This window comes from Ochotona curzoniae, unplaced genomic scaffold (genome assembly GCF_017591425.1).
Source record: "Ochotona curzoniae isolate NIBS_2020 unplaced genomic scaffold, NIBS_Ocur_1.0 scaffold_3835, whole genome shotgun sequence".
Lineage (NCBI taxonomy): Eukaryota > Metazoa > Chordata > Mammalia > Lagomorpha > Ochotonidae > Ochotona > Ochotona curzoniae.
In genome coordinates, this window is record NW_024467114.1 from 20,166,829 (window position 1) to 20,190,596 (window position 23,768).

The 23,768-nt window shown below is 50.1% G+C and overlaps 2 protein-coding genes across 5 annotated transcripts in view; one reads left to right on the forward strand and one right to left on the reverse strand.

Annotated features, from left to right (window-relative positions):
* Nucleotides 1–5,948, forward strand: part of KIAA0895 (KIAA0895 ortholog) — a 40,214-nt gene extending 34,266 nt beyond the window's left edge. For 2 of the 4 annotated variants that reach the window (XM_040964771.1, XM_040964772.1), the window contains 2 exons: nucleotides 353–450; nucleotides 5,546–5,785. In XM_040964771.1, coding sequence (XP_040820705.1) covers nucleotides 353–450; nucleotides 5,546–5,704 — 257 coding nt within the window. In that variant the 3' untranslated portion in view covers nucleotides 5,705–5,785. Of the gene's footprint in view, nucleotides 1–352; nucleotides 451–5,545 lie in introns of all 4 variants that reach the window. The other 2 variants (XM_040964770.1, XM_040964769.1) reach the window with 1 other exon arrangement.
* Nucleotides 5,949–12,845: 6,897 nt separating this feature from the next.
* EEPD1 (endonuclease/exonuclease/phosphatase family domain containing 1) overlaps nucleotides 12,846–23,768 on the reverse strand; it is an 88,662-nt gene continuing 77,739 nt past the window's right edge. Inside the window, exons 5-8 of the mRNA XM_040964578.1 lie at nucleotides 21,827–21,961; nucleotides 19,896–20,034; nucleotides 15,497–15,691; nucleotides 12,846–13,775 (exon numbers count right to left, since the gene is read on the reverse strand). Of these exons, the coding sequence (XP_040820512.1) occupies nucleotides 13,576–13,775; nucleotides 15,497–15,691; nucleotides 19,896–20,034; nucleotides 21,827–21,961 (669 nt within the window). The 3' untranslated portion in view covers nucleotides 12,846–13,575. The remainder of the gene's footprint in view (nucleotides 13,776–15,496; nucleotides 15,692–19,895; nucleotides 20,035–21,826; nucleotides 21,962–23,768) is intronic.

A 23,768-nucleotide genomic window follows, 5' to 3' on the forward strand; every position in this document is an offset into this window, starting at 1 on the left:
CCTCCCAGCCCCCCTTCCAAATGCCTTCATCTCTGAGGGAAGTTAATGGTGGTGACTTTACAGAGGGGGTGGGGTATTCATTTAGAAACAGAGTACATTTTAAATTGTCAGCCTTTCTTTATAATCAGGAGAAAAGGGAGGGAAGGGAATTGAAGAGGCACTGAAAGGGAAAGTACTATTCTGCAATGTTAGCCAGGTACTCTCCAACATCTCACATTCTATGTAGAAGATAGTTAAATAAAAGGCATTGTTGGTAAATAAGGTTTAAATACAAGGTGGATCCCTACCGCAGAAGGGAGTGGGTTAGTACCTGCTTCACGGTGTGAAAGTAAACGCTCATTATCTCTGCCAGGGTGTTTCAGTAAAGACCAGGTGTACCTGGACGGAATCCTTCAGATCCTCCGATACCGAGAGAGCATCGACTTCCACCTGCTGACTGCCCTGGGCAAGGTGAGTGGCGCCTATGGCGCCTGGTCCCTGGACACACCAGCTGGGTTTTGTGATTCAGAAAGGCTCTGGTTCAAGCATTTTTACTTGGTTGTTGGGTTAACTTTCATGTGATAAGGGAAGGCAAAAATAAGGTTCTTCCATAGAATCAGATTGTGAAAGCGCTTTGTAATCCATAAGAGACAAAGAACTATTTACAAGTAAGCTGCAACTGTAACACTATCAGTTCAATAACTCCAATGGGGATATTCTCTGACGTGATCATATGCTTTTCTATTACTAAGAAATTAGTTGTTGATTTAATGTAACATCTAAAATACAGTTCAGTTCAGTTTTCCCAAACTGTATCTGAAATGTCCTTTGCAACTGTGGTTTGGAACCCAAGATTTAAAAAAAAAATTTAATATAAAGAGAACAGATTTCATGTAGTCCACAGAGATATTTCTAAAATAGCCACAGTGCCCTCCCTCAATCCCCCTTCTTCTTTCTTTAAATTTTTAAATTTCAGTTTACTTTATAATCACAGGCTTAATGCATCACTAGTCACAGTAATCAACAAGTAAAAAGTACAAAGACTACCATTCCAACAGGCGTTAGACAATAACTAAAAATAACAAGCAGATTTCTTTATTTTTTATTTTTTTATCTTTTTACAAGCATATTTCAAGATATCTGTTTTGTTCCTGTACATTTCTTTGTATTGCATATTAATCATTACCTGCTAGAGAAACATGATAGATTCTGGGGACTGGTCTATTTCACTAACTGTAATGGCTTCCAGTTGTATTCATTTTGTTGCATAAGACAGGATTTCTGTCTTATTTATGGCTGAGTAGTACTGCATAGCATATATGTGCCACACTTCCTTCATCCAGTCATCAGTTGATGGATATCTGGGATAATTGCATATATTAGCTCTTGTGTATTGAGCTGCAGCATTACAAATAACGTTTCAATACGCTGATTTCATTTTGTTTTGGTAAATTCTCATATGTGAGGTGGCAGGATCATATGGTAGCTCGATTTTCATATTTCTGATGAATCTCCATACTGTCTTCCACAACGGCTGTTAGTTTACATTCCCCACCAATAATGTAGGAGGGCACCATTTCCCCCACATCTTTGCCAGAATTTATTATTTCTTGATATTTGAATAGTAGCCATTCTAACTGGGGTGAGAAGGAACCTCATTTTGTTTGTTCTTTGCATTTCCCTGATGGCCAGTGATCCTGATTCTTTTCACATTTTGGCCATTTGTATTTCAACTGTTGAACAATGCCGGTTCATGTCCCTTGCCCTTAACTGCTCTGCTTGTATTGTTGTTGTGTTTCTTAAGCTCTTGGTAGGTCCTGGATATATTTTCTCCCATCCTGTTAGTTGCATCTTTTCTTTTTTGGATATTTCCTCTGCAGTGCAAAAGCTTCTTAGCTGCACGTAATCCTATTTGCCTAGTTTTGCTTTTATTGATTGTTTCCGGGGTCTTTTCCAAGCAGTCTGCCGGGGCTGGTGTCTTGCAGCGCTTACTCGACATTTTCTTCCAGTGACTTGATGCAAAAAAATAAACTCACAGTGAATCAAGGATCTATGATCTGATACCATCAAGGTTTTATTTTAAGGCTTACACATTGCATTTAGTTTAAACTTTCATATTTTAAAAGCTAGAACAATTTCCTCCATCCAGTTGTTTTTGTTTTCCATGACATTTTTCAGCATCCAGGATAGTTTTCTTGAGAATTCTTACAGTTCTGTGTTGCTGCACTATTTCCTCAAGATGAGATTCAGGATAAATCTTCTTGCCAAGAATACCAATTAAATAATGTGCATTTCCCATTGCAGCATATGGCGTTTTGCACTATTATTAGTTGTGTTGTGTTGTGTTTGATCACTTGGGTAAGTTAGTGACTCCCAGATCTCTCTATTGTCAAGATTCCAGGCCCAACACAATAGCCTAATGGCTAAATCCTTGCCTTGCATGCACTGGGGTCCCATATGAGCTCTGGTTAGTATACTGGCTGCTCCACTTCCCATCCAGCTCCCTACTTATGGCCTGGGAAAGCAGCAGAGGATGGGCCAAAAATTTGGGACCCTGCACCTATGTGGGACCTGGATGAAGTCCCTGGCTCTTGGCTTTGGATCAGCTCTGGCTGTGCAGCCACTTGGGAAGTGAATCAGTGGACAGAAGATCTTTCTCTCTTCTTTTCTTTGTAAATCTGCCTCTCCAATAAAAATAAATCTTTAAAAAATTTGCTTCCTCTGCTCTATTAATATCTGTGAGGTGATAGCTATGAATAGATTGTTCTTTAACAGTCCTTTTTTCTTAAGATGTATTTGTTTGAAAGATAGAATTATGGAGAGAGAGAGAGGGCGGGACAGAAAGAGATCTTCCATTTACTGGTTCACTCCCCAAGTGCCAAAACAGCCAGGATTGGGCCTGGCTAAAACCAGGAGCCGGGAGCTTCACCTGGGCATCAGACATGTGCACAGGGGTTCAAGTACTTGGGTCATATCCCACTATTTTCCCAACAAGATTAGCAGGGAGATAGATCATAAGTGGAGCAGCTGGCACTCCAACTGGCACCCATATGTGATACCAGCATTGCATGCAATGGTTTTACCTGCTACACCATGGTGCCAGCATGGTTCTGATACCTGCTTATGATCTTTACCAGTGGAAAATAATGAAGATCTTCTAATTATGTTATATTTCCTTTTTTTAAATTACAGACATTTTTTAAAGATTTATTTATTTTTATTGGAAAGGCAGATGTACAGACAGGAGGAGAGACAGAAAAGAAGATCTTCTGTTCAAAGATTCGCTCCCCAAGTGGCCGCAGTGGACTGTGCTGCTCCAATCTGAAGCCAGGAGCCAGGAACTTCTTCCGGGTCTCCCACGTGGGTGCAGGGTCCCAATACTCTGGGCTGTCCTCAACTGCTTTCCCAGGCTACAAGCAGGGAGCTAGATGGGAAGTGGGGCTGCCAGGATTAGAACCTGTACCCATATGAGATCCTGGCGTGTTCAAGGCAAGGACCTTAACCGCTATGGGCCCTACAAACTTTTTTTTTGTTTGTTGGATGACTGCTCCTCTGTTTTTTTTTTTTTTCAGATAAATTTTTTTAAAAAGTACTTACTTGCCTTCATTTTATTTGAAAAACAAAGAAGCCAGAGACAGAGATCTTCCATCTGCTGAATCACCCCTCCCACCCCTACAGATGGCCACAAGCGCTGGGGCTGGGCACGAAGGACTTATTCCAGGTCTCCCACATAAGTAGCTGGCATCCAAACACCTGAGTGATCACCTGTCGCCTCCCAGGTTCTGCATAAACAGGAAGCTGGAACTGCAAGTGGAGCTGGGGCTTGAACCAGGAGACTTCCGTATGGGTTACATCTGTCTCGAATGCTTGCCTCAACCTTTGGTTCTTTAAAACATGTCTCAGTGTTTTCTAGGCTCATCTTTTATTTTCAAAATCCAAATCTGAATTTAACCATTTCTTAAACAAAGCTTTAATTCCTTGCAGTGGAAAACAGTGTTTAAAAACAGGCTCTGAGCACAAGGTGAGCTCCTTGCCCACACATCACTCTTGTTTCTAGAACTTCCAGGGAGCAAGTCATTTCTATTTGTCATAACAAGAACATCCCAATTCAGGTCGGACCTCACAGGATCCATTCATGCTTTCCTTCCCATCCACATTTGTATCTGCCTTATCCCAAAATGAGCACCTTGTTTTCCAAGGTTGGTATATTTACTCACTCTCTCCTGTAATAAGCTCAAAATGTTTTAAGACCTATTAACCCTACCATATCAACAAATCTGCCTTCATTACATTTAGTGGTATAAATGCCAGAGATAATAAATAATTTTATCAGTCACAAGAATACTTAAAAACTTAATAAAACAGAGATATAATATGAACACCTGGAAGAGTGTTGATCAGAAGATATTTAAGGTAAACTGTTTCGGAATTTAGCAATACAAAGGTAATTTATAGACCTTAAAAATTCTTACCCTAAACCTAATACCTTCTTACACAGTAGAATGAAATATGACATCTTTAAAATCCTCACCAAAAATTCAAAATAAAAGCCCACATCATGTTTCCCAGGTTAACTAGAAACAAGAATCCAGCATATCATAGTGCTGATTTTCCTAATTTACTAAGATACAGTTTTCATTCTAGCTGCTTTATTTATATTTCTGCAGCCATGAGGCTTGTTCTGGCTGAGCTGCACACAGATGAAGCACAGCTCTCTGATGTTTTGGCAAGCTGAGTATGACTGGAAAGAGTACTGAGTGACTTTTGGTCTAAGGGGTGTGACCCAAGGGGCAGACCAGGGCCGTCATCCCGTGGCACCCACATGCCTCCAGGACCCTCACGGATGCGGAAGGCCTCACATGCTCCAGGTGCTCATGTAAAATAGCCTATGTAGGATTTGCATGAAACACGCACATCCTCCTCTACACTGCGGCATCTCTAGGGTGTTTAATTAACATGACTGCTGTGCAGATAGCTGTTCTGCCGTATTGCCTAGGGACTGACGACACAGAATCGACGCAGGTTTAGTGCAGACGCAGAGCACATATTTTTTCAAATGTTTTGATCCCTGGCTTGCTGAAACCACAGCGCAGAAGCCACTGGGAGAGCAGATTGACTTACAAAGAAAGGTAGGCAACTGATTTTAGTTTTTTCGTAGCTAGTTTTTTTTTTTTTTAAGGGTTATTTGAATAGTTGAGTTACAGATTGAGAGAGGGAGACAGAGAGAAGCAGGTCTTTTATACACTGGTTTACTCCCCAGATGGCCACATGACCCGGGCTGGGCTAGGAGCCAGGGCCTGCTTCCGGGTCTCCCATACGGGTGGTAGGAACCCGAGCACTTGGTTCATCCTCTGTTGCTACTCTAGGCACATTACCAGGGAGTTGGACTGGATGTGGAGCAGCCAGGACTTGAACCAGCTAACCCGATTTGTCAAAATGCTGGTGCACATTAATGCTATATGGCAATGATTTATATACTTCCATTTAAGATCCAGGCAGGAAATTGATCTTTCAAACGTAACTTACAGTTTCAAGTTTTGTAATTAATCCACCTTCCTTTTCTCAGGTCTCCTATGAAGATGTGGACCGCTTAAAAGAACTGGCAGTCACTGAAAACCTGAGGGTCCCTCATTTCCTGCAGGACCACAGTCGCTACATGGAACACTTAGAGAAGATCATGGAAGTGAATGAACTGACTGACAGGGAACTGAAAGACCTCATCTAGTGCTTAGCATTCTTGCAAACATAGCAAAACTATACCTCTATGTATATTACCAATTAGGTGCAGTTGGCACCAAAAGATTTATAAAAGAATGACTGTTTTGGCTTTTCTAAAGGATGATTTTCAGTATTCAGTTGAATTTTTAGAATAAGTACAAACCTTGAGCTATTTCCATAGAATGTGTCTATAGACTACAGGGGGAAGTTGGTCCTGCTTCACCTGCAGCTCAGAGTACTGCTGCTGAGTGTTTCTCAGAATTCACAAAACAGAATGCTGGTGTAGACAGCCGCTCCTGAAGGTTCTTGGTTGAGCTGAGTGATGAGCTTGTCTGGGTTCAGAGACCAGCTCCAGCTGCAGATGGGTTGCACGCCTGGCCATGTCGTGGGTACTACAAGGTTATATACTGTGGTAAACACTGGTGGAGAGTCTCCTTGGAAAAATGAGCTCTGTGACATTCCCCAAACCTAGCTGAATCTTATTTCTAGACATTAAGTGATGTTGAAGGGAGGAGCAAAGAAATTTGAAGAATCTTGTTCACACTGCCTCTCTTTCAGCTCACATAGGAACTAAATGAGAGAATTATTTTTATTATCACTGATCCAAACTGTTTTCATTTTCTGAAGCATAGTGCCCTTTATTAATTTTAAATGAAATTCTAAGGTCTTTCCTTTTGCATCCTTTATATAAATGACAAGAATGCATGTGCCAGGAAGGTGTGCCTACACACATCAGAACAGGAAAGAGGTAGTGAATCATGTTTCTAATTGGATGGACTGTGCCCCAAGGAGGGCACAGACAGACCAACCACCCAGCACAGCCCCTGGATGGCGTAGCACCCACCGCAGGCCTGTTCTGAGGAGTGGTTTCTTCTTTCTTCACCCATTGATAAGCTAGCCGAGAGGTCCTGGCTCAGTGGACTTTGCAAAATCTGATCTCATCAACCCAAAGCTCAGACACCTAGCTCTGTAACTCATCGGTTTCAGTAAACACTTGGATATCTATTCAGAATCAAATGGTTCTTCAGACAACTTACTTTCACACTCTGAAAGAATGTGGGTGTAGATGCCACTGTCCTTCCCATCTCCCGCTGGGCTGACACGTGGTGCTAAAACACACAGATGTGTACTGCAAAGCTTGGTCCATGTGCCGTGCATGGTAGAGAATAACCTGAGGCAATCGAGGCTGTGTGATGCTACTCTTTCATCTGTCTGCTTGCCTCAAGAATATCACAGCAGACAGTGACACTCAGCCCGTGCCTGGGGGTTCTTGCAGAGCCATGCATCTTGCTTGTAGCTACAGAGGGCTGGGCTCTGTGGAACACTGACTGGCTCCCGGTGTGCACCAAGCTGCCCAGCACATGTGGCTGCATGTATTTGCCAGGCTAAAGGCAGAGTGCACCAATACTAACCAGATGCCACAAACCTGCTCCTGACACCAGAAGCATGTGTCTCCTTGTAGCAGACTTTCAACTTTGTATGATGTTTTCTGACTTTATCTTGAAACTTGTTGAAGGTGACAGGGAAAGCAGTGTCTCAGAAGTGCAATAGACAGAAAGGCCAGTGTTCATGACCTGGGTTTTATGCCCCAATGATGATCAATTCAGCATTTGCAATCAGTTGCACTGCTAGTCATGTCATGGTTTAACTGTGAAAGAACATCACAGCAGCCTTAAATTCCTCTCCGTAGGGCTATCTGCAGTGGTTCTAGTCCTTGAAATTTAAAATGGGCAAATGTTCTGTCTCTGTCTAGTTTGGAAAAGGAACCACTTTTTTGCCTTACTGCTTTGACATAAAAATGAATAAAAAAAAACATGAGTACTTTGCAGAGAAAGATAATTTTAAATCACATTGATTGTCTTAAGGTGTTTTAAAAGTTAGCAATGAACCAAAAAAAAATTTCAGATTAGCAGAAATACTCTTAAGCTTTAAACACTGAGATTGACAATGTAGAGAATGTTCATGAATTCTCTTTCCTGAAACAGCAGTCAGTAAGGTGACTGCTAGAATAAAAGTTGTTTCCTAGAATAAAAGTTGTTTTCTAGAATAAAAGTTTTAATCCACACAAAACTACAGCAAGCGTACTTAGGGAAATAAATGAAAAACAACCTGAGCTTTAATTATAGTGGGTATTTCCTATAGGCTGTTCATCAGTTTTCTCCACTATAATCTAACATTTAGTTGAATCAAATAGAAATTCTGAGAAACGGCTAGGTTTTAACACCACGAGGTTCAAAGTTAGTGTTTGCAAACATAAATCTGTAGTCCGCATTTCTTTATATTTTTACTTTTGTAAAAGTATTAAAATTGCATTGTTCATTTTATGTGTCTTGCTATAATAAAAAGAAATTGCACTGGGATTCTCAAATGTAGTTATATGGATATGTACATGCATTTAAACTGCTTTTCAGTGACCCCCTGGTTCTATTTTTATTGTACTGTTGCTTGGTGTTTTACTGTGTGGTGATTATGGAAAAGACATGGATTGGCTTGTGTCTGAGTGTCCTTAGCTTACAGAGAAGTAACTGAGCTTCCCAGCCTGCCTTTTCCCTACCTGCTTGCCCCCTGCTGCTTGTCCCCTGTGGCATCTAAAGAAGGGAAAAGAAGGCATCTGAAGTTGCCACCTGCTCACTTCCTAGCCCTGCTGGGGGGAGTGGGCAGTCTCTGCTAAGTTCCATGGGTCCCCGGTGAACAGGACAGGGTGGCCCAGTGAACAGAAGGAGCTGATAGCACCTCTGCTCTCACCCCCACGGAGTGCTGTGGAAGGAGGGATGCTAGGTCAGCAAATGGGGTCTGTCCTTGGCTCTGAAGCAGGAAGATCATGGCCACGGGGTTTTATTACTGCTCCTTGCAAGGTTTCTGCTTAAAGGCTAAGCAGCCGCAACCCGGGAAGGAGCACACTACACAAGCACCTGCTTGCGTCCCTCAGAGCCTGGATGTCCAGAGCAGCCCACGCTGCATCCTGGAGGTGAGCTCGGAGCAGGGACTGAGGGGACAGTGCGTGTGCCCGCACCCGTTGGAGCAGGAGCCTGCCTTGGCACTGTCAGAGATTCATCAGCCAGCTGTGCTTCTGATCCACTTTTGTTCACCGTCACTCCAAGAGCCAGCGTGTGAAATACTAATGCTTGTCAGCTGGCCTGCAAAGGCTTAAAGAGCAGGTGGGATGAGCCTGCCGTGATAGTCTAGTGGCTAAAGTCTTTGCCTTGGCATGTGCTGGATCCCATATGGGCACCAGTTTGTACCCCGGCTGCTCTACTTCCCTTTCCAGCTCCCTGCTGTAGCCTGGGAAATCAGTCAAGGACGGACCAAGGTCTTGGCACCTTTCCTGGCACACACATTCTTGCATTTATATAAAGGATGCAAAGGGAAAGACATTAGAACTTCATTTAAAATTAACAGAGGGCACCCGGCACATGTTGGTCACCCAGCACATGTGTGGAGGGCCTGGCTGGGATTCCTGCCCTCTTTCCACTTGAGTTTGTAGCAGTGGATGGCAGTGAAGACAGGCCAGGAAACTCGTGGGATCCTTCGAAGCAAAGAACTGGGACAGGGCCCTATCTGCCAAAGATAAAAGCTCTCTTTCTCTCATCTCTATTTCCAAAAAGCACTTCAGGGTAACTCCACACATGCAGCAGAGAAATCCCGGCGTGTGACACATAGCAGCCTGCAGACTTGGGCTCCATGCCAGGCAGTGGCTGGCTCCAGCAGTCACCCACGCGTGCTTATCACAGTAAAACCTGAGTTCGCAAGCAACACTTCAATGCATCTTCCATCACCCACTGCTGATTGGAACTTGGTCAACAAAAGCAGACACTATTAGGCACACCAGAACCAAAGGCATTTGGTGAGACTACCCTTGTGGTTTGTCCCCCAAACTCAGGGAGCTGGAAGCAGGTGGCCTTCTGGGGCCTTTTGTCTCTCTGCCTAATTGCTCCTGCCCAAGCCCCGTGGACCTCAGTCTGCATTCGGTCCCCCACGAGGGCAGAGCCCACCAAGGACCAAGCAGCGCCCCCTGCCGGCGGCTCACCCCAGCAATCAAGGAACATTACTGCAAGCTTCTTCCCCCACCACCCCAGCCTTTTTCACCATTTCCAGCCAGACCTGGCATCCCACACAGACAGAGAAAAGGAGCATACTCCACTCCATCTTGCCCCTGGAGAGACGGAGGGCAGAACCGGAGACAACCCTGGGGAGCAGCATGGGCCAGCGGCGCCCTGCATCTCCCGCATCGTCAGCAGGTCTGCGCTGTCCCAGGCTGCACCTGTGCCTCTGGCCGGCAGGGCCTTTGCAGTCCAGTGAGATCAGCATGCAAGGGACTATTCCAGAAATGCTCCCTAGCTGGCTCCATTTGCATTAGCTCCACCCACCTGGGGTCAAGGTCACAAGTCTTCCTTGTCTTAGTTACAGGTCCCCATCAATTGCACCATCACAAAAAAATGTGCATCCTTGACCTCCCCCTCCCCCTATAACAGTCCTTGCACGGAATCACTCACCACAATGGTTACTACAGGAATGTGATTTGCTAAGCAGAGAGCAAACCCAAGTACTCAGGTGCAGGCTGTCATGGAGTTTCAGGGTCACCCTTGCCCTCATTGGTGGCAAACTCCTGCAATAAAACCCCTTTTGCCTGACTTTCCATGGAGGCTCCACTCCCCACATCTCGTCTTGGACTGGGCCCTGGCATCTGCACTTACTCCGATCTGCATGGCGCTGGTCCATACTGCTGAGCCTCCTTATGCTGAGCTGGAGACAGCCCAGCGACCCCTTCCAGAACTGGGTGCTGCTTTGCTCTGAGTAACAGACATAACTTCACAGGGTGGCCCAGGGCAGTGGCTCCTCTTCAGAGCAGAGCAGCCCTTCAAGGTGCCTACTAATGGTCCCGGCACGGGAGGGGGTGGGAACACCCAGAGCCCTTCAAGCCCTCCTCGGGCTCCTGTCCTCCCTAAAGAGGCCTGGCCACCATGGAGGAGGGGGACAGTGAGTTTGTGCAAAATGCATTGCCTTCCTACTTTGCCACAATACTCTAAGGTAGTATTATACAAGGTCCATTATATCATATATAAGGCACATTCACATTTCAGATGAGCAAACTGTTTATGGGGGGTAGGGGTCAAGTTACACCAACAGCCAGTTCCAGAAGGGTTTTGAACAGGGCTGAGCTCTTGGTGCCACCAGAGTGTCTGCCAGTCGCTGCCTGTGAGAACCCCTAAATGTCAAGAAGTTTCCAGCCTGCTGGCCGCCCTCTCCCAGGGCTTCCCAAGAGGAGATTACAGATGACAGGAGGATGTCCCTTGCCGCTGGTTAACAGGTTCCTGGGAGGGCCCACGCGACGCTGGAGTCCTGCACAGCCCAGGGCCGTGACCCTGTAAGGCAGAGGCCTTCCTGCTCCCTGCTGCCCAGTGCCACCCCCAGAGCCAGCTTTGTGGCCACACAACTGTGATTCATGAACAAAATCCAAGTTAAGGCTTTGGCCCAGCCTTTCCTTCTCTCCTTGCTGGGTCTTTTCATTTATTCTCCAAATACAGCTTTCAATTCTCCCATTCTAGAAGGAAGCATTTGACACCTTCAGGGACTTTTCCTAGCACAGTTTCACTCCAGGGAGTGGCATAACGGAAAAGCATGACGCGGCTAATCTCCTCCACGTCTCGCCCTCTGCTGTGAGAACGTCAGCATGCAGAGTCGAGGAGGAAATGTAGTATTTATTTGTTCTATGAAGAAACAGAAATGTCCCATTGTTTTTTGTATATGCCCTGCGCCTTTGATTCTTTATGCATCTAATTCATTGTGATGCCAGACCGTTTCAAACACGCATGAAAGCAGAATGGACTGAGTCCCTCGGTTCCCATGAACCGGCCTTGAAACTGCACAATCTGCAAATGCACCCATTCTGTGCACCTCCCAGCCCTCCAGTTAACCCCTGCAGGCAGCCGGCTGTTGGTGCTCGAGCCCCGGCAGCCCAGGTAGTAAGAGGCTGGGCCTCGCTGCACTGTGTGGAGAACACTCCAAGAAATATTCCTTTACGGCATGGCCTCTGTCCATGACAAGCTGCCTGTCCCTGCGGGCCAGGTCATGTCACACCCACGTCCTGACACTATCCATGACGCCCTGTGTCTCCCTGAGGGCAGCCCTCTTCTTACCCATCTTCCCAGAGCAAGGCCGGCATGCCTGGTCCAGCTTCTAAGGAACCTTCCAGGCTGTTGGTGAGAGCTGCTAGTCCAACCGCTGTCCCCTGATCCCAACATGCAGAGAGCTAAGGGTTTAAGGCAGGGCCTTGGAGGTGTGGCTTGGCCAGGAGTCTGGTCCATGGCTGGCAGGGATACCACCTCGCTGGCTGCTTGGGTAGCACAGGATCTGCTCCTCATCAGGGGATGAAGGACTCTTTCCTACCAGGCTGCCTGGGTCCTGGGCACTGTTCTCAACACTACGCTTGGTCTCAGGGAACCCGGTGAAACCAGGTGGGGGCTCAGGCAGTATAGACATCAGCGCAGACTGCTGTGGGGGTTCTGAGTATACACACGTGCACGTGTCTGTGTTTGTGACCCCTCAGCTCTGCCTGGCTAATACCCCAAACTTTTTGCCTGTGTAGCCACAAGGCATCCCTTGGGGAAGCCAGCTGCTGCAGGCACTGGGTGTCCTGTAGGCACGATTCATGGGGACAGGCTGCAGGTTCAGAAACCCAAGTGTGGGTCCCATCTACTTACGTCCTGGTGTCTGTCCTTGCAGAGTCGTTAATTGCCATGCCTCAGTCTCTCCAGCTGTGAAATGGGCTCATTAGGATGCTGGTGTTTCTGCGGATGAATGACAACATGTCTGAGGGAGAAACCAGCCTGGCTCAAGCTCAGTCAGTAGCTTCCTGCTTCCTCCTGCAGCCTCGCTCCACCCCAGTAGTCCCAGTCCCTCCAGTTCCCCAGCCACAAACAAAGGCCTTGACACTTCAGGGTCCAGCCTCCTGTGCCTAGCTGTGCATCGGCCTCCTGGGGTGGGGGACACGGAGGGGAGCAGGGTGTCCGGGCCCTTTAGAAGATGGTGTGTCTGCCTAGGACCTCCCCGCCCTACCCCCTTGCATATAGTGAAGTCGTTTTCCCATTGTTAAGCAGTGATGGCCTGTGCTTGGACCTGAGAAGAACGACAAGGGAGCATGGTCTGCGTGTGTTCAGAACAGGTATGGTTTTATTCGTGTTTCTGACCCCTGGAGTTGCCACGCAGACTCAACCAAGGGGGAACTGGGTGAAGACTCCACTGACCGGCGGGGACGGGAACAAGGGGACAGGGAGGAAGCCAGGCCTTGGTTAGAATTCTCCTCCTGCACTAAGTGCTCAGAAACACAAACCTGCCTTCAAACCACGCAGAGTGCTGGGGTGGCGGGCCTGCAGCAGGGGCCGGGAGGGCACTGGCCAGTCCAGGCAGGTGGACGGCTGTCAGGGGCACCTGGGCAGGGACACAAAGCAAGGGCTGCAAGGGGCTAAGCCCTGTCCAAGCAGGCTCAGAGAACAGCAACCGCAGACACACACAGCATGGAGAAACCCGTCCTGCAGCCTCGCGGCAGCCAGACACATTAACATATTTATTTTTGCAAAAACAGAACTTGAAATCCCCAAAGTATCTGGAAGAGTGCTCCATTGCAGTGAAGTAAGTGGTGGCCAGAACTGCAAAGCACAACTTCAGCAAGGTGCCAGCTCCCGCCACTAAGTTTGGGTCCCTGCAGGGCTTCTGTTCACGTCCCCCACTCCTGCAGGGGTCCTTAAAGCCCCTCAGAAGGGTCGTGGATATTCTCTGGATGAAGTTGGAAAGGTGGCACCCGCCAGGGATCTTCACTGCCCAAGACGGCTCCAGCCAGAGAGCCCACAAACTGCGCGCTGGTGTGCACTGGCGGCGTCCTCACCGCTCATGCTTGCTGCTGGCTTCGCTGCGCTCCAAGGTGACCCCGCTGCCATTCCGAGCACCTTCCTTCTTGCTCCAGTCCTTCTCCATGTAAAATTCAGCCAGCACAGGGCAGTGTTCAGAGGCCACGCCACCCCATGACCAGTTATCAGGAATCCACGGGTTTGTGAGCCCCTCTCTCACCACGGCCCAGTGACCTGGGGAGCAGGGAAGACAGGGAACCGTGAGGGCTGACAGGTGCATGGAGGGTCCACCTCAGGCTGCCACAGGGGGCTGGGCCTGCACACCTTCCCACATACAGGAGTGTTTGTCTACCAGAACGCTGACAGAGCAGGGAGGTCTCCTGTGGTGAGGCTGACCCCTCTGTGCCCACCTAAGTACAGGGCTTCTGTTCACATCTAATTCCCTAAGTACCCCGATGGGCAAGAAGGAATAGTTGCTAGACGGATGTTGGCCCCATGATGATAAAGCCCAAAGCAAAGGTCCTAACTTGAAAAGTGAAGCCCACTTGGAGGAAGGGAAGAATAAATGCCTTTTTGTGGAAAAGCCAAACAGGAGAAAGGAAAGGTATGCAGAAAGAGATGGTGAGCATCCCAGGCAGCGGGCAGTGGGAGGTTTCAGAAGCTCTGCTGTGCCCGCTCCTTTCCCTGTGCCAGTCAGTTACCCATCCCTGCCCGAGGCTAGGCTCTGGTCCCGCAGGGTGACAGTCCCAGGATGGGGCCATCTTTGCTGTACCTCAGGGTCTGCAGTTGCCCAGGCAGCAGGTGAATGAAGAGCCCTCCAGCTCCAGGCTCCCCCAGTTCTCCCTGGAAAGGCAGGTGCCTTCGAGGACACGGCCTCCTTGCTCAGTCCCCTCGTCTCTCACCCCAGCTGGCCCGCTGGAGATGGCCACACATCGTCCTGTGGCTCTAGCCATAGCGGAGGTTGCTGAGGACACCCAGACTAGAAACTCAAGCCCTGAGGCTCTGGGCTGGGCCTGCAGCGGCAGCTCTCTCACTGGGACCCAGGATCCAGTGCTTCTTAATGTTGGATGTCTCCCTTGGTAGCAGATTTGCACTGAGACTTGCTAAAGCTTCCAGCCAGGAAGCTGTGACTTCCATGTGGCTGCTTGAGACCCTGTTTTTCAGAGCACTGATCACCCATGGGCAGGCCATCCCACTGGGCCACCTTGGGTTCAGCCTGTCAGGTTTGCCCCGCAACACAGCACCTGATCCCTGGCACACCCACACCTCTCACTGAAGCACCACACCTGACCCTGCACACATGCCTGCCTACATAACGCCACACCTGACACCCATACCTGCACGTCTCTCCCCACAACACACTGACCCCTGCAACACACCTCACCTTGCAACACTACACCTGACCCCCAACATACACATGCCTCACCCTACAACTCCACACATGACCCTGATACATGCCTCACCTCGCAATATCTGACCTGACCTCATACACACACAGCTCACCCCGCAACACCACACCAGACCCTGAACACGCACACATCTCATCTCACAACATCACACCAGCCCCCAAAACAAACACTTGGCCCCACAACACCATCCCTGACTACCACATATGCCTCACTCTACAACACCACGCTTGAGCTAACACACACACACACACACACACACACACACACACACACACACACACACACACACATCTTGCCCTGCACACTATTCCTGACACCAGGGCGTATGCCTGCTGCCTCAGTGTTCCTAAAATTAGGGTAAAGTTATCAGCTCACCCCTGAGTCAGGTGGGGACAGCTCCTCCCTGACCTGACCTAGGATCAGGCCCATCCAGGACACACCAGGCTTGCTCCTACTGTAAACAAGGGGCCCTCGGTGATGCCACCGCCACCACGTCTAACCCTCCACCAGCCCACTTGGGAGGAAGATGCTAGCGCTCTGCCTTACCTGTGAACACCTTCTTCAAGCTTTTGCTGATCCAGATGTTGTCCAGAGACCTCGAGCCCTGTGGGTTCTTGGTGCTGATGTTGGTGAAGGTGTGCGTGGGCACCAGCGGGTGGAACTTCTCCCTCCGCAGCACGTCGTAGTCACTGCTCTCTGGCCCCTGGCCGAAATCCCCTAGAATAATCATGTCCTTTTCTCCTGCAAGTGAGAAGATGCAGGACTGAAGGGCTGGTGAGAGGTGACCCCGGCCTAGCCCACAGCACCCCCAAAATGGGATTATAACGCCCCAATCTGATTTCTCCATCGGAACTGTGGCACGGTTCTCCTACTCCCGACTGCTTTCTCAGTTTCATGTGTAGCCGCCTCCCCTTGAGGAGCAGGTGACTCATGCACTTGGCAATGGGGGGTGTGGTGGGGTTAGACAGAAAGCAGCCCTACGTCAGCTCCTGGGATTTAAATTCTTCCTCACCTTGACTGTGACAACCATCTTGTCACTTAGAAACTGACATGTACCATCCTGAGCTTTGTCCTATCCTCCAGACCTACTTGTGGACTACAACCATGTTATGCTTTCATATTCTTTCACCACAAATGTTTATATATGCTCATCATACTGAAATTTGAATTGTGAATTTTAATTTTTTATTAAATTTTATTTTAAAAGTAAACTTGCTTTGATTTTTTTCAATGACATTTGCCTTTCTAAAAATTGGGCTAATGGGGCTGGTGCCACGGCATAGCAAACTAAGCCTGTGTGTGGCACTGGCATCCCATATGGGTGCCCGCTACACCCCTGGCTCCTCCATATCCTGTTCAGCTCCTCGTTTATGGGCTGGAAAAGCAGTAGAGAATCAACAGCTCAAGTCCTTGGGCTCCAGCATCCACATGGGAAACCTGGAAGAAGCTCCTGGCTCCCAATCTTGGGCCAGCCCAGCTCTGGCCACGTGGCCAGTTAGAGAGTGAACTAGTGGACGGAAGACCTCTCTCTTTGTCTCTCCTCCTCTCTCCATAGCTCTGCTTGTCAAATGAAAAACGAAATCCTTTTTAAAAATTAGATTAATATTAAGGTCATTTAGCAGTGCCACTGCCGGCTGGTCATTGCAGGTCACTCCTCGTGCACCACATTTCCAAGTGTTTTATTATTATTATTGTTTTTTTAACATTTTCACTATCAGTAGCTGTGTTTTCTCCTATTACAGTGCATAGCTGGCTACTGTTGGCACACTTCAGGAGTTCTGGAACCAACCAGCTTTCTTCACTCTCCTCCAGTATTATCAAACTGAAGTCATCTTCTCTCACAAGCAGCGACACCCTCGTCTCTACACCAAGAACATCCTCTCACACTGTCGACCTCAACCAACCAGGGCCGAGGGGAGCCCACCGAGGGGGTCTGGGAACGGCAAGGACCCTGCTGGCTGGGACAGGAGCGTCTGGCTCCAATCCTGTGAGAGACCAGCTGCTGGTTTGGGTGCTTCTCACTTTCTGTCCTGATGACCCTGGGCAAGTCTTGGGACCCACAAAAGACGGGCAACCAGCCCATTTCCTCTGAGGTCAGGACCAGCGGAGCCATGGGGAGCACTGGAGCGTGGCATCTCACAGGCAGTGCTGGTCCCTGCCTCACAGCATGCTCTGGGTGGAGCTGCGGTGTGAACCTTCAGCTGGGGCCCTAAAGCAGAAGCACATTATTCAAGAAATAGGGACTTGGGCGGGATTTCGGGGTCAGAGCATAAGGGCTTTTTCTTGAGAGAATTCTGAACATTCCTCCCACAGTCTGACCAACCGGCGAGAAGAGGGGGTAGTGACAAAGAGGGCAGTTTCCAAGTCAAATGAGACTTCTCAAAGGACAATGGTGGTACACACTCCCCTCCCGTGGGCCATGGATCCTACAGGCTCTGAGCCCTAGCGCCGCAGGTTCTCTTTGGGAAGTCCTGTGATACCTTATGAGGAAGGAAGGCAGTTTGCAGATGAGATCAGAAATGCACCCAAGCCACCCTTTTGGTCACATCAGCCAGCAGGGGAGGAGCCACCAGCAGGGGGCGCATGTGCACTGCAGATAGTGCGAGGATGGCGGCACTGGGAGGAGGAGGCCGACTTGTGAAGAACATGAATGATCACAGCTCATGTATGACCACACTGTGGGGCACCATGCCCACTCCCTCGACAGCTGTCTTTTAACTGACACGTCTGCCTGCAGCATGTGTGGCCACCAGCTCCTCTGTGCAGGTAGGAAGCCGAGGCAGCCCGAGGGTCAGGTCTTGGAGCCAGCCCTGAAACCCATGTTCTCCACAAGGAGCATGGACCCTGTTCCTGGACACGCACAAGAGTCTGAATAAACATGTGAGCAGTGAGTGCTGATGATGCATTCTGTGGTCATCAAAGAAAGCTGAAGGCTGAGAAAGACAGAGGTGGGAGGTTTTCATTGGGACGCAGGCCTTGTGCCATCTGAGTCCAAAGGGAGAATTCTTAAGCCAGGAGCAACACTGGCATCGAGTTTTAGGGAGTCCAGCTCCATGCAGCCTCGGCAGTGGAAGGAAGGCTGTCCCTCTGCATGGACACACGCAGGTCTCGTCCAAGGCCAATTCTCTCAGTTATACCTCCTATGGCCTCAAGGCCATTCTCATGCCCGAGGAGTCACAGGTGCACAAGAGCCAGATTTTTGCAGAAAGTCTACTGGCCAACAGTGGGCTCACTTCGTTTCCAGCAGTGGGAGGGAGAATGGAGCATTCGGTCCCCAGAGGCAGAAAACGCCAGTGAGCCAGTACCTGCAGCAGGACAATCCCACCAGATGTCACTTGTCATTACATATTCTGCTGAGTCACAGCGAGGCGCCCCTTGGGTGCAAAAGAAGAACATTCGACTGGGGACAGGCACCTGGACATGCACTCTTGGCAGGCAGGAAGGCCCAGGGCTGACAAGTCCAATCGATTCTGTTTGCAGTACCAGGAGCCTGCAGCGCGAAAGCTCTGTCTTTGAGCCAAACCCTGCTTCTAATCTGTGTACCCTTGTGGTGCCTGGGTGGCGACAGGGGTACTTCCTGATCCCTTGGGTCTGCCCTGTCATCAGTTAACAATTCATTGGGGGACACAGGGAATGCTGTCACCATCCCTGACTGGACATGTCAAGGCTGAGCTGGGTTGTGGGTCGATAGGTTATGGACAACCTAGAGCAAGGAAAGCCTGGCCACTCCCTGGGTCCCAGGGAAAGAAAGCAGATAAGCCACTGTGGTGACTGCCTCAGGCTGTCACACGGACTACGGACTGGCATCTGTGTCTATTTGCTTCCATCTGAGTTTGAGCACAGCAGCCACGTCCCCTGATACGCCTTGTGACAGGCAGGAGATGATCCACAGGTGCACATTCCCACCCACTTGGCTGCTTATCACACAGACAAGTGTGGCTTAGCCAGCCCTTCTGGCTCCCAGCCTGAGGATTCACCGTGTCCTAGCTCACATCACTGCCTGTACAGCCCCACTCCTCAGGCGTCCTCAACGGGTGAACAGATAAACACATCACGGCCTCTCCAGTCAGGGGAGCCCTCTTGGTCTCCACATGGGAGGGGATTGTGATGCATGTAACGGGATTGACCTTGAAGACGTGACTGAAATAAGCCAAGCCCAAGATTTTGACGCTGGCATGAGCTCACTCAGGGAGACAAGCCGTTAGAGATGGATGGAGCAGGGGCTGCTAGGCGCCGTGGGGGGTGAGGTGGATGGAGTGAAGTAGACTGTGTCCTTGAGCACCTCTCCCCATCCAGGATCCACATGAGCAGGAAGCTGGATTGGAAGGGAATAGCTGGGACTCGAATCAGGCCCACCAGTATGGGATAAGCACCCTCCAAGCAGTGCCATCGTAAGTCACTGTCAAACACCTGTTGGTCTCCTGGTCTTTTAGGGTCAGCTTGGACACCCTTAGGACCCACTCCATGCCTGGCAGTCTCTTGGGAGCCAGGTACCCCAGCAGAGGGTGGCATGGACAATCCAGTAACCTGTCTGACGTCTAACCTGTCTGAGGAGTTGAAGCTCATAGGGGTATCCCACCAGGGAGACAGGCTGATTTGCCAGTAATCTCTCATCACAGCCTCTCTCAATAGGAGAGCACTGGAGATCTGCAGGCGGTACTTGGGGGCAAGGTGAGCTATCCACAGGGGAAGGGTGTCAGCACACATGTCTTTTCCCATGATCCTCTCCATCCAAAAGATGCTAGGAAGCCATGAAGCTGCTGCCCAGGACCCCCTGTGCTAAGTCCACTGAGACAAAGCCGTGACTGAGCAGTTTCAGACAGGCTGCGTGCCATGCAAGGGCCAGTACAGGCTCCTGTCCCCACGACTCTCACACTGTTGACACCAGGGTAACCTCAGCACTCTGCCACGGTGTGGCCCAGGTCAGCACAGACAGCCCCTTTACCTCTCAGGGCCTCCTGAAGCATCTGAGTGAAGTTCGCTGACCGGTGGCCATCACTCTGACTCCGGGTGGGATTCTCGCCGGCTGAGCTGGTCAGGGCTCCCAGGTGAAGGTTAACGAGGGTCAAGTCATTACTTCCCACCTGGGCAACAGGAAACAGAGCAAGACTCAGGAACTTATAGTTCCTGCAGCTGTTCGCACTGACTCATCAACAGCTTCACTCTGAGCACACAGCTGGCCAGGGGCCGACACTCACCAGCCCAATGTGTTTCATCTTCGATTCTGCCTAGACTCCTTAGGAAAGAGACCTGCATCCCACACTGTACTACTCAAGACCGAAAATCTGGCAGCATCTTGAAGGTCTAAAGTTTTGTTTTTTCCCTTTCATGCCAGGAGGAGATGACTCCAGCAGCTGGTTGCTAACAAATTTTGTGGTGCCTTTCTCTTGGGCCAGCCTGAGGGACACCAGCCAGGACCTCTGCTGGGGTGCGCCCTCTCCCCAGCTCTTATACATGCCTCGCCCGTTCCCTTGCAAGTTCCTTTCATTTGGGGAACCCACTACGCAGGCTCTATGCTCACTTTGGCCCTTTTCCAATTGTGTCAAAACCTAAAGCTGGCAGGAGTTGGGCAGCTGACGCATGGCCTAGCCTCCATGGCCAGGGGAGATCCCGTAGTATGCAGATGCAGGCTGGTTGTTCAGGGCTGCATGACCCTGCCATTTTCATAACAGCACCCTCCTCACTGCAGGGCAGCCCTTGGCAAGCCAAGAGCTATGCCTTGTGGCTGTGAGCAGGGGAGAAGACACTGGAGGTGGACCAGGGACATGTGGCCTGCAGTAGCTGGTCCACCCCTGGACGCCACCTACCACCTGCCTGCCTTGGACTGTGACCCCAAGTACAAGAGGCCAAATACCTGTCTAGGAACCCAACTCTAGATGATCCGGGGCCAATTGTTCATGATACGGTAATATTTTCTCATTAGCTCATTAAAAACAGTTATATAAGCTGGTTCCTGCTTGGCCAAAGTTAAAACAGTCAATTGACACAGACAAAGAGGACCAGTGTGGTTTTAGGAGTTAATGGATAAAACCTGGTTGGCTTATTCATCGATATAAGAGGTATTCCAGGTGTACCCGTGTGGACGGAACCCCAGCCATGTCGTGGGGAGAGGCATGTGACGCGCTGCTGGGTACAGCTGATGCCCCTGTGTGCAGCCTACAGCTAGCCCACCTGCTGGACATGAGGTGACAGGCCCAGAAGCAAGATCTCAGGAGAGATCTGAGATGTCTGGCAGGCTGAGGTCATGCCAGGCTCGTGAGGAAGCACTCTTGCTGGACCTGGGATTTCACAACCAAGTTCCACGGTGAGAAGGTTCAGTGACTGTCAACTCAGTGCCCTGTTTGGGCTCTTTCCTTCCCTGTCCTCCTTCAGCCCAGCTGCTGGGCAGTCTGCTGCTCCCAATCACTTCCCAAAGGTATCCAGGGGAAGGAAGGCTACAGCACTCCGTCCAGCAGGGGCTCCGCCAAAAGCGAGGGTGCCCCTAGAGACACCGGGTACAGGGGTGCCCCTGGCCCCAAGCCCAGGAGGCTCCCACTGGTAATAGAGACTGGGATGAGAGGCAGCCAAGGAGCCCTCTGCCATGGCTATGGGCAAACACCGGCCTTCCTCTGCCAGGGCCAGGAGGACTGAGACATCACTTGAAAAATGCAGTCCTGGGCTCTGCCCCAGAAATACTGTCTGGGGTAGGAGTCCAGGAATCCCTGCTTTTTTAAAAAAAATCCTGAATGGTTCTGATGCGGAAGTTGAGAATCTCTCAGGATCTGTTACTCCTGCCCGGGACATGACACCTGTCATGGGAGGCATGGCCAGGCTCCACCCCCTACCCCACGCCTTTAAAGAAGAAATGGACAGTCCCAAACAACACAGAGCAGCTACCTTAAACCGCCCGAGGTATGGGTTGGGGCCCGTGGATTTCCCGTGCCCGTTGCTGGGTGAACTCTCCTGCGAGGTGGCATCTTTCAGCTCCACACCGGCCATGGTGTCCCACAGGAATCCCGAGTACCCGGCTCCCTGCAGTAGAGAGGGACAGGTGTCAGTGCCACCGTTCTAGCCCAGCACTGGGGGGATGGGGAGGAGGAGAGCAGAAGTGGCAGGTCTGATGTTTTCTGGGCGCTATCCTTAGATCAACACCCCTGTGAGCATCCTCTCTCTGCACCTTCTGCACCACACACCAGGGTTGCTTGGTGGGGACACTGCTGCCCAGAGGTCAAGTACTGCCCGTGGAAGCCCAGCTGGAAAGGCCCACCCTCGGAGGCAGAAACAAAGCTCAGGGTGATGGGTCTTTGCTAACTGTTCAGTGCCGCCCAGCACCTAGCGAACGCTCCACCCACACCTGCTGGACAAAAGGCAGTCAGAGGTCACAGCTCTAATGTTTTGGAATGGCTCAGGGCCCCGCTGTGGTCACCACAGGTAGACAGGACTGCACACAGATGGCAGAATCCTGCGTCAGAGGCCCTCAGGGCTGCTGGGTGGGGAAGGCAGAGCACGAGGTCACTCGGGCAGGGGCCTGGGGCCATGACCTGCTTCTTGCTGCTGCCCTGGGACAAACTGCCCCTTCACATCCTGGCTTCTGCTGACTCGCCTCTGGCCACGGGCCACAGCGACACGTCCTCTGTGTCCACTGCTTGCAAGGGGCTCTAGATGGCACCCCTCCTCCTGGTGGCAGAAGGAAAGAAAGGGACCCTGAACAAGCATCTTCCTGAGCAGCTGTCCAGGTCCCAACCACATACACCTGCCAGGCCCCAAACTCAGGGGAGAGGCAGCAACACCACACCTGTCTACACCCACCCCAGGAGTCTCTGTTTTCTGGACTGTAGACTTCCCTGAGGTATTGTTCAGGAAGCAGCCAACACACATTATCCTCTGAAACTTGGCAGCTGGTCTGTGAGCTCAGGAGGGAGACTGCTCCCATTATACAGGTGAAAAGAGGTCGAGCAGCTTGAGTAGCTGGAGCCAAGGTCTCCTGACAATCATGTGCTGCTTACCAGTGGAGGAGGGTGACCCAAGGCTGTCCCTCCAGCTGTAAGCCCCCTTTGGGAGGGGCTGAGTCCCCATAGGGTCTGACAAAGAGAAAAAAGGTCCAGGGATGGGGAGCTGGTCTGTGTCAAAGCCCATGGCAACTGGCACCCAAAGGCTGGCACACAGCAAGGGCCCCCCAGGATTTGCTGAATGAAAAGATAAAATCTAACAGCTGGGAACACTGATGTGCCCATAACACATTATTCAACATGGAAGCAGCGATTACTGCTACTGCTTTGTGCACTGAGAAGGGAAGGGAAGAGGCCAGTCAGAAAGATGGGCTTTGTCTCAGTCCCTGTGAGTACTGCACCTGCTCTGTCCACTGCAGTAACCACCTTCAGGCCGAGTGACAGGCACGTACTCAGTAACGGTTCAAAGAGATGATCTCAGTGTCCACAGGCACTGGACGCTTTTAACCTACGATGTGAGAGCCCAACTGGCCAGTATCAGTCTTGAGGGCAATTTCCATGAGTTTGCGACCATGCTGGGTGGAGAATGTGTGTGATAAAAGGACTATGTATGCCTTTCTAAACGAATGCAGGACTAAGTGAGTTTACCTTTTAATCCCATTTGCCCACAGCCTTGCCGAGGCACCCTCCTACACTGCAGACAGAAGCAGGAACACCTGCATTTCAAGGAAACTGATGTAAGGCTGCATTCCTCAGCTCCTGTTCACTTTCCATGGGTCTCTCAAAAACCCACAGACAGTGTATGTCCCACAGGAAGTCCATCTGCTCGCGAACATGCAGAAGTGAAAATGTGTGTACACAGAGGTCTGCCTGCACACACACACGGCACG